Genomic DNA, 10768 nt, shown 5'->3' on the forward strand with positions numbered 1-10768 from the left:
AAATACAAATTTTTTTTTTTTAAAGGCGGTAATGCGAAAAGAAACGTGATAGATAAATGCTATTATTATTATTATTATTATTATTGATGACACAAAAACATTTTCTCGGAATAATTTTTTCTCAAATTAATTATCTAAACATAAATAAATAATTACGAGTCGTTTGAAAATCCAGGGATAAAAATATAATCAGTGCAATATTCAAAATAAATAATTTAATTAATTTGCAACATAATTTATTTAATTAAACAAAATTAAATAATTATTTGTTGTACGCTAATTAATTCGTTTCCAATTTCGCATTACCGGAACAAAAGAAAAGAAAATAATAAATATTATTTTTAATTTAATATATTTTACAAATAATCAGCAACCGTTGCAGCAAATAATGTATTTCATTTTTAAATTATTACTGGAAATCTCATGTTGATAATATAATTATTATACCTTTTACTCCATTGTTTTTTTTTCTATCTCTCAATAAATATAAGGATTATTAATTTTTGATAAAGTCACACGGTAGGAAATAGGAAATACCTGTAATAAAATGAATGGTGATTTTACGTTGACTCCAATGAAGTCGAAAAATAATTTTTTAAACTTTACCTATCCCGGCAAAAGAACGGTGCTAGTGCATGGCGCCGGCACTCTGAGCAAGGGAGGAACTGCTAGCGCTAAGCGTCGAAGATAGATCGCTGTAGCTAAATTGAGGAAAATAAGGTTGATTTTGGTCTAATTCTTCTGCTATGGTATTAAGGGGACCCGGATTTTCAGGAGGTGTGAGTTCCACACTTTCTCCAGTGAATTCCGAGTCAAAGTATCGAGTGTCAGTATCATCCGTCACTTGCGGCTTAAAAGGCGGAGTGATCTGAAAAATTGTTTTGTTACTAGTAAAAGTAAGTTATTAAAAATTATGTTTGGCATATGAAAAATCCCACTCACTTTTTTTTGAACAAGATCTACCCAATTAACAGAAGCAAAAAAAGGATGGTTCATAATTTCTCTAGCATCATCTACACCACCACCAAGTCGTTTTTGTGGATTTTTAATCAATAATCCCGCTAAAACACTTCTAGCCTCTGCGCTAATTGTACGTGGAAACTTGACCTGAACAAAACAAAGTCGTCTTAAAATAAAAATAAATTTTTTTTGTTGATTTTGAAAAATTTTTTTTTGCGTAAACTCACGTCTTCCATAAGAATTAATGCAAATAATTTATCGTGATCTTTATTAAAGAAAGGCAATCTACCGCACATCATTTCATACATGACGACTCCTACTCCCCACCAGTCTACGGCCCTTCCATAGTCGTTGTCTTCCAGGACTTCAGGAGCCAAATATTCTGGTGTACCACAAAAAGTTTTGGTTGTACGACCATAAGTTATATCTTCTTTACAAAGACCAAAATCTGCTATTTTTATATGACCTGTGTTATCGAGTAATAAATTTTCTAACTAAAAATACAAAAAATAATTATAAGGCTTAAGTTAAAATACAAAGTATACTATATTTTATTTGTGAATGTATAAAATTAAATTTTCTATATACCTTTAAATCTCTGTAAATGATTCCTTGTTCATGTAGGTAACCCAGAGCAGAAATAATTTCAGCTCCATAAAATCTGGTTCTTTCTTCTCCGAATAATCTTTCACGAGACAAATGAAAGAAAAGTTCACCACCATTTACGTATTCCATTACAAAACATAATCTATCAGCTGTTTGAAATGCATATTTTAACGACTGAAATAAAGGATAGTAATTTATCTATGAAATTTATTTAAATTAAAATTGATAATGCCTTCTTTTTTTGTTAATTATGATAACACTATTTCATAATTCAAAAAAAAAAACAAGTAATATGTCACTTACAATTAAAAAAGGATGATTTGTAGTTCTTAGAACTCTGTTTTCTGTCAAAGTATGAGCTACTTCATCCTTTTCAATGATAACTTCTTTTTTTAAAATTTTAATGGCATATAAATGCCCAGTAGCTTTTTCTCTGCATAAAATGACTTTCCCAAATGTTCCCTTCCCCAAAACTTTTAAAAATTCAAAATTTTCTAACGTCTGAAACGAATAACTCGACGAATAACTAATGAATAACTACAATGATTAACTTTTAAAAAAGGTAATTTCGTTATTGTACTTACAACTTTTTTCTTTCCAGAGCTTTTAGTATGAGATGTACCTTGCACTGAAAATTTAGCGCTTAAATCATCAATTGTTCCTACATCTATACTTCCATTACCTGAAGCAGAATTGCTCCTCATTTCGACATCAACATCTTCAATTCCGGCTAGTCTTGCAGCTACCAATCTAATGGCTGCAACCCAATCTTCTCTAAAGTCAAAAAATAAAATTTGTAATACTTAATAAGTAATTAAGATTACAAATAATTAAATTTGACAATTGAAAGAGAATTTCAAATTAAGAATAATATACAGCAAAACTCTTAATAATTTTTTGAAAATAAGATTTAGTCATAGTTATTGTAAACAATAACTTAATAAAGAACCTCTCATTGTGAACAGAGATAATGATAAATTATTGATAAGTAAGATAATGAAAAATAAAAAATAATTTTTAATTTTACCTCTCTTTTTCAGTCTCAACATGAAAAGTTCTTTCAATAACAGTAGTCATTTGAAGGCCTCTAATAATAAATGTATAAGGCTTAGGCCGATCCACAGACATAATTTGACAACCTTTTACTGTAAAATTATTTAATGGATCTGAATAAGCTCCAACACTTTCAGGTTTGTTTTTAAAACCTACAAGGCTGCCATCATCAAATAAAATAAAATATCGTGATCTCCAGTTTTTGATGTGTTCACCTAAACAAATAAAATATAATATATATTTTCTATTTATAAACAAGAATATGCCATTATAATCCATTGTTACCTCTTTTAAACAACCATCCTTCTTTAATTATATTTGCAGGAGGCAAATCTGCTGCACTACCAGCCCTTGGCAAGGTACTGGAAGATTCAGCCATTTTCCAAATAAAAAATCAAAAAATGTGGTAATTTACTGAATCTGAAATCATTTATTTAATAAAAATAAATCATAATCAAAAACAATTTAATAAAAAAAATTAAAATAAAACGTATTTCAAAAAATATATATTCAATGTAATATTCAATAAAGGGTAAAAAATTTACAAATTAAGGAAAAGCTAAATGTTGGAAAAATTTAAGGCACGGGAATTTTAACACAAAATCAAACTCGTTAAATCAAATTTTAAAAAATTTTGAAAATAAATAAATAAAACTCATTGAATATATATTTTAATTGTGAGGAACGCATTGTTATGGTTAATGAACATGAATCAAGTGTCTAGGCCAATGTTGCACAATCCGCAGAATGCTTACCACCCAAAATCTAGAAAAGTTTGTTCAAGCATCTACCAAAAAAAGAATTGAATCATTGTAATTATTTTTTAACATTTGAACGTACACGCGCAAATAACTTTGAATTATAAAAAATCTAACTAAATAATGTAAAACTAAAAACAAAATTTACTTATTGAAAATTATTATTTCATCATAATAGCGTCCATATTTTTGTTGAATACCAATATTAAAAATTTTTTTTCCCGATTTTTTTATTGTTGGTAATATCTTTGATTTTCAAGGAAATAAAATACTTAAAAATTATTATGGTTTATAAATTGTTATTTATAAAATTTAACACTTTTTTTCCTTAATGTTTTATATAAAATTTACAAAAAAATTTTCAAATATATTTTAAAAATGTTGCAAATCTAAAATAGCCTTATAGAAAATCAAGATTAATTTTAAATAGGTATAGTTTGAGAAATTATAATTTTATAATTTAATTAACTTCAATACAAAAAAATAATTTTTTTTTATTCGTTACAAAATATGAATTTCATAAAAAAAAAAAAATCAAAAAAATTCTATTAATTAAAATAGTAATTAATGAAAAACATTATCTTTAAGATATTTTATATTAAGTAGTTAAAATTAAATGGCGCGAGATGGAAGTAAACCCTTTAAGTGTCATTTTAGTCAAAAGTGACAGCAAAGGAGATCGTTTATTATTCCGGTATCCCTTTTCTAGTGATAAAAAACCTGTCAAAAATCAAAAACTGAATAAAAAAAATCCGTACGCCTTAATTTTTAATGAAGATTTATTGCAACCTTCATCTCTTCTGACTAGTAATGTGGTAAAAGGAAATCTTACAGGTTTGACAGATGAATTGTTAAGTAAATTGTTTGCTGTAAAACCAGAATTATATGAAAGAAAATTTGAACTAAAAATAAATGATGTTCGATTCGTGGGACATCCAACACTATTTCATTCTGGCTTGGATAGGTATAGTATTAGAAATTTTAATATAGTTTTAGTTGTTTTGAATATTATTCAGAAAAAATTTTTATTCAATTAATTATCCCTACTATATTAGAGATTTAAAATATATTATTTCATTTTAGCAGGAATGATAGAAGTATTGGAAACATTCAGTCTGTAAATCATTCTGATATACCATCTGCTATCCTTATAAATACAGTTTTTGCACTTCATTCATATGCTAGTCACTCTATTGTAAAGTGTTATTATGATCTTAGTAAAAGAATCGGAACAGCTTTAAAGCATGAAGAAAAAAGATGTTGTTATGTTACAAATCAAACAAAAGTAATGATAGCAGCTCATGATGAAATTGCTCAAAGGTGCCTAATATTAAAATAATGCAATAAAATGTAATAAAATATGTATATAAAGGTGCATAAAAAATTGCCAAAATTAATTTTAAAATTTTGGTTAAAAATTTATTTACATTCTTCGATAAATTAAAAAAATAAATGACTATCTTTTACAGTTGATTATATTGTTGTAATTTTTTAGAATTGCCGATACTACGGATGGAAATTGCGAGTCTCCATTTGAGTTAATACTTTGTCGCAGTAGTTTGGCCAAAGATCTCAAAAAAGTCTATGATAATTTAATCAGTACAGGTTTAGTACACATACGTATTAACAAATGGATTGAAGTTTCTTTTTGCTTACCTCAAAAAGTTCATCAAATTTCTCCTGTAAAAAGAGGTTTTCTTGTTGAACCAAATGTGATTGATAAGTGAGTCTTAAAATTTTATTTTTGCAAAAAATTAAAGTAATCAAAATAAGTAATCTATTATCAATTATTGTATGGTTTATTTTTTTATAAACTCAAACTGAGGTTACACAAATAATCATGATTTTATTTTAGGTGCCTTGAATCGATTAGACCATATCATGGATTGCTTTTGCTTGTTGATCCCATTGAACTTTTTGAATCATCACCTCCTGATTCATCTCCTGCTTTACTTCGTTTAATTCAGTTTTATTCTCCTTTAAAAAGCTTACAAGCTTTAGCAGCTGATGCCGATATTACCTTGATGCATGTTTTTCAACTAACTGGACATATGGTGTATTGGGCTCAAGCTATGGTTATTTACCCCATATGTGAAAATAATATATATGTGGTAGCTCCTGAAGCTCCAACCCATGCTTCATCTTCCCTTGTAGAAAGGTTTAATGAAAAATTTCCTGGTGAAAATTTGTTGCAGGTGAAGAATTTTTAATTGCTGTATATATTCGAAAATTGATATTAAAAAAATAAAAATATTCATTTTTAAAGTTGAAAACACCTTTTATATTTTTTGAACTAAATTTTTAATTACAGTTAATGAGTGAATTTTCTCTTCCTACATCATTAAGTCAAAAATTGACACCTTTGGTTCCCCAACTTCAACAGAGGCAATTAATTCAAATGATTGCTTGGATGTTGCAGCACAGACTTTTATTTCAATTACATACTTATATTCATTTTATGCCTGGTTCTAATGGACAACCTACAAAATTTAACACAAAAGGAAATTTAGAATTGGAATCTAAAAATCAAAAATCTAAGCTAAATACTTCTTACAGTGACAGCAACATATTTCAGCATATTTTTGGAAATGAAAATGATCAATACAAAATGGTAAACTTGCCTCCTAGAATTATTTTAACTATATTTTTGTTTCCTATTCATTATTATTTTTAATATAAATTTTATTTTAGCAATCAGATAACTTTTCTTTAAATCATGAAGAAGAGAAATCTAGTATTGTAAAAAAATTATTAATTGAATATTTTAATCAAGAAGAAAGAGACGCCATTTGCAGTGTACCAGCTTCCTCTAATTCGGATGATTTGTATTTATTAATATCCATGTTTGCTAAAGGATATTTAAGTGGTAAACACCACATAGAAGAAATCATGTATTCAATGAATATAAAAAGATGTCACTTACTTCAGATATTTGACAAATTTAAAGATATTTTAGTAACTTGTGAAATGGAAGATCCAGCTATTAGTATTTTTTACTCTCGACATTTGTGCTAAAACAAATTCATTGATAATTGACATTAATTATGTTTTTAATTTAGGAAAAATTAACAAACTTAACTAATCAGTGTCCTAAATTGCTATTATTAAGTTACTTTACCATTCATTTATTTTGTGATAAAAAAAGAATTGAAAATATAAATGAGGTTTTTTGAGATAACTCATTGTGTGTTTTAATAAAACTACTAAAATCTCATTTTTCATTATTATTTTAAAAACCAGTTTAGTGCAAGTTAAATCAAATTTATGTAAGTATTACAATATGCTAAATGAAATTATTTAGCTAATGATCTGTTAATTAATTATTACTTACGAAAAGAAAATTAATATTTGTAAATTTCAAAAAAAGATATTACTATAAAAGCAAATCATATTGATTTAAATTAGAAAACATTTAAAATACTTTTTTTATTGGTTTGCATATTAAAAAGTTTTTAAAAAATTTATTTATTCTTTTTTTTATAGTTTTCTCGATTGTTTTTTTTTTTTGCTGACTGTCAATAGTATAATTTATATACAATTATGAAATAAATATTGGTTATTGCAATATCTACTGTTATTGACAGAAAATAATAATTAATTTTAATATTAGATCATAAAAATGCTGACATTAATCGTATGAAGAATAATAACTTTAAAAATGAGTCTAATTTACACTATAATTTTTTTGAAGTTTAAATAAGTGCAAACTCACTTGGTCTGCAGTTTTTTTTAATATGTTAACAATTAATTCGGTGAACATAATAAAAAATAATTATAAAGTTTTAATGATTGAAATCTCAAAAATACAGTAAATCAAAAATTATTTATTTAGAGAAACAATTTTTAAAAAAATAAAGTATAATCGCAATTTTTTTCATTACAAGGTAGATAAAATAAAATAAAAGTCATTAAAAAATTTTAGTTTAATTTTTATTAAGTGTAAATAAAATTTAATAAAAAAGATAAAAAGGCAAAAAATTTTTTTAAATTTTATTTTGAACGGTTAAAAAACTTTTGACACCAACACAACAATAATTTTTTGAATCACAATTCATTCATTCATTATAACATAAAATAAATAAATAAATAAATTTTTTAAAATTAAAAATACAATTATTACAGCAACAATAATAAAAACAATTTTTAATAAAAATATTTATTTTAAAAATATCGAAAAAAAATGCGTGCATGACTAATGTTGTAAGTAATTAATGACGTCATGAATTCGGCTTCATCTTCTTCGTAAACGGTTCCAAAGTCAGGAGGGTTTGATTCGCGTGGCGAGGTGTATCGCCCTGCCTCGATTATTTTTGTCGTGTTTGATAAATATCGATCAAAATTGTTTTGTTTTATAGTGTTGTGATAAATCTAAAATATGGTTGATTATATTGGAAATAATATAGACCATCAATATGGCGACGGATACATGGAGCAAGAAGAAGAATGGGAAAGAGAGGGATTACTCGACCCGGCGTGGGAAAAGCAACAGAAAAAGGTCCGTTATTTTTTCCCATTAATTTTTTTTCTTTTTACCAAAGTTGATGCAATTATTTTCATTACCCTTCACATTTTTAACATAATGTTCGAATTCATTTTAATTCCTTTTTTAAATTATTTTATATACTTCGTGGGTTTAAGTTTGTTTAAAAAATAGTTGGTATTGAAAAGCGGTTAATAGAAAAATTTTCAATCTTTTTTCTCAGACACCATTTTCCAATTTCTACATTTAAAAATTCCTTTTTTTTTTTTTTTTTTAAAAAACTTCAAAATGTAGTATTTTATAATTCTAACATCTTTTTCATAAACATTTTTAAGAATAACTTATATCAAAAATACAATTTATATGAAAATTGATAGCCATGATTTATAATAAGAATGCATGGGTACAATTTCTATAATATAATAAATTTTTTAATTGATAGTTATAACATGCTTTAAGTATATTAAATCAAATAATGTACACTAGTAATTGATGTACATAACATTTTATTTAAAAAACAGCAGTCCCCTATAGTTAATTTGTATAAAATAATAATAACTCCATGATATTTAAAATTATAGTCATTTTAATGATTTCTATTTAAAAAAATTTATTTTATGACAAAGCACTAAATTTTTATTTTATTATTATGCAAATCATTAAATTTATCAATATTAATATTTTAATATCTTTTTTTAGTTATTAAATAGTTTTAAAATTTAAAAAAAAAACAATAGTAGCTATTATATGCATATAGTTTAGCATAAATTTTAGATTTTGAATTTTTTATCGTATGATGACATTTATTTTTTTCCACATATTAACATTATGTAATTTGATTCTTATATATCTTTCTGATTTAAAAAAGGAAATTAATAATTAAATTAGAAAATTATTTAACAGTAAAGTAACATGGTTACCTTTAATCTTATCATTTGGAAATTTCAACTTAGAAAAAAAATAGATAAATTTATTGAATTACTTCACACACACACATATTTTAATATTTATTCAATAAAAATATGTATGAGTCCATACATAACACCAATAACATTTTTTCAAAGTATAATTCCATTTAGGGGTTTGAAATTACATCCCTTCGATTGTATTTACCCTTATTTTGAAGAATGATCGACTGAAATTTAAATATATATATAAAAATATTTTATTTCCCAATAATGAAAACACATTTAAATTTAATTTTTAAAAAAATATTGAAAATATGCAAAATTAAAGCAAATTATTCATTAATTCCTTTTTAATGACACAGTCATTTAAATGAAAAAAATTTTTTTCACATTGGCTAATGGCTTTATAAGGATAAAAAAAAAAAAAAAGTATAATGAAAACACTTATTTAATAGATCGAATCGTTTTTTTTTTGTTTGTTATTCTTATTGTATTCCTAGTACGTTAAATAAAAGTCTTGTACAGTGAAATACACTTTTGACAAAAAAAAAAACAAAATGTATTTTTAGCCATTTCTTTCCTTGTGAAATAGTTACTTTAGAAATTATTTTTTTAAAAAAATAATCCCGCTTTTGAGACTAGCTTATTTCTTTGTATTCTGTCATTAATATTTTTTTTTTTTAATATTCCTTATTGAAATTAGACCTTTTTATAAAAGTAAAAAAAAAAACTGCCCTCAGTGAAAGAATTGAAATTGAAATCATTTATTTACTAATCTTTGATTAAATAATTTTATTATAAATTCAAATTATTTGCTTCAATAATAATAATAATAATAACAATATTTTTCTTAATTATATTGATGCATTTAAAAAAAAATTTTTTTCATTAACTATTATTAAGTATTTTTTTTTTTTTATCATTGCTTCCTGTTTAACAAAAAAAAAAAAGAAAAAAAAATATTAAAATTTTATCTTATTGGCCTAACTGTGACTGCTGTTGATTTATTTTACTTTACTTATTTTAAAAATTAAAGAAAAAAAAAATTAAGTTTTAATTACTTAAAGTAAGTTTAAAAAAAAATGTGCAATTTTTTGAATTGTAATCGTTTTTTAAAATTTCTCTAATTTTTTTTTGTCGTCGTAAATATTTTTACAAAATATATTTTTTCACACATAATTAATAACAATTATGCAATTGGTTCAAGTTTTCAAATAACATTATTTATTTATTTATTAAATTTTTCTTGATATTTCATTCATGACAGTCCATTGATTTATACGTGTGTCAAATACGTTATAATGAAAAATATCATTTGTTGAGAAAAATAAATATTTTAAAAATATTTAATATATTTGGAGTAAAACAAGGTTGGTCTCTTTAGAAAATCCAAAAAAAAATTTTTTTTAAATTAAAACAATGTCATACTTTCACTTTATTTATTATTTTGAATGATTAAAGTATTTTTTTTAAAAGATCAATTAATTTTAAGCTCTATTTAATATATTTAATATACGTCAGACACGTCATAACTATTACGTCTATACTATTTATATAATTTCTTTATTGTAAATTTTTTTTTTTTTTTTTTACAAAACATTGTTTTTAATTTTTTTTATTACAATTTCGAAAGAGTTTTTAAAAATATGAAATTACATTTGAATTATAAAAAAATCAAAAAAAAAAAAATCAAATCCAATCATTTATGTATATGTTAACATATAGTAAGTTAAAATTATTTATTTGAAGTTTTTTTTGTAAAATAATCTATTATTAAATTTTTGATTCAAAGCCACAGAAATATATATATAAAAGAAATTTATGAACAATAAAATTTTTAGGGATTGACCTGTTCTACTGACATATTTTATATCAAAAATAAATCGTTACCCATTTCACAAAAGAAACTTTTTTTTTTTTTTTTTTTTCACTACAGCATACATAATTTCGATATTGCCCAATATTTTTATTTTTAATTCTAATTTTAATTTTTCAAAAATAAA

General features: G+C 24.0%; 3 protein-coding genes across 3 annotated transcripts in view; 2 read left to right on the forward strand and 1 right to left on the reverse strand.

Annotated features, from left to right (window-relative positions):
* Nucleotides 1-628: 628 nt before the first annotated feature.
* Nucleotides 629-2998, reverse strand: Phum_PHUM299490 (RAC protein kinase DRAC-PK85, putative; the record flags this gene model as incomplete). The annotated part of the gene is made up of 8 exons (XM_002427116.1): nt 629-868; nt 943-1107; nt 1188-1454; nt 1549-1740; nt 1870-2067; nt 2151-2340; nt 2594-2834; nt 2905-2998. The coding sequence occupies 8 exons, from the start codon at nt 2996-2998 to the stop codon at nt 629-631; spliced, it is 1587 nt and encodes a 528-aa protein (XP_002427161.1).
* A 1005-nt stretch (nt 2999-4003) lies between these two features.
* Phum_PHUM299500 (uncharacterized protein) lies at nt 4004-6392 on the forward strand (the record flags this gene model as incomplete). The annotated part of the gene is made up of 6 exons (XM_002427117.1): nt 4004-4341; nt 4464-4697; nt 4873-5100; nt 5233-5572; nt 5689-5932; nt 6076-6392. 6 exons carry the CDS (start codon nt 4004-4006, stop codon nt 6390-6392), a joined length of 1701 nt encoding a protein of 566 aa, XP_002427162.1.
* A 1360-nt stretch (nt 6393-7752) lies between these two features.
* Phum_PHUM299510 (alpha-actinin-4, putative) overlaps nt 7753-10768 on the forward strand; it is a gene marked incomplete at both ends in the record, with an annotated part of 10789 nt that continues 7773 nt past the window's right edge. Inside the window, one exon of the mRNA XM_002427118.1 lies at nt 7753-7876. Coding sequence (XP_002427163.1) covers nt 7753-7876 — 124 coding nt within the window. The remainder of the gene's footprint in view (nt 7877-10768) is intronic.

The sequence above is a fragment of the Pediculus humanus genome, genomic scaffold, assembly GCF_000006295.1.
Source record: "Pediculus humanus corporis 1103172107682 genomic scaffold, whole genome shotgun sequence".
Lineage (NCBI taxonomy): Eukaryota > Metazoa > Arthropoda > Insecta > Psocodea > Pediculidae > Pediculus > Pediculus humanus.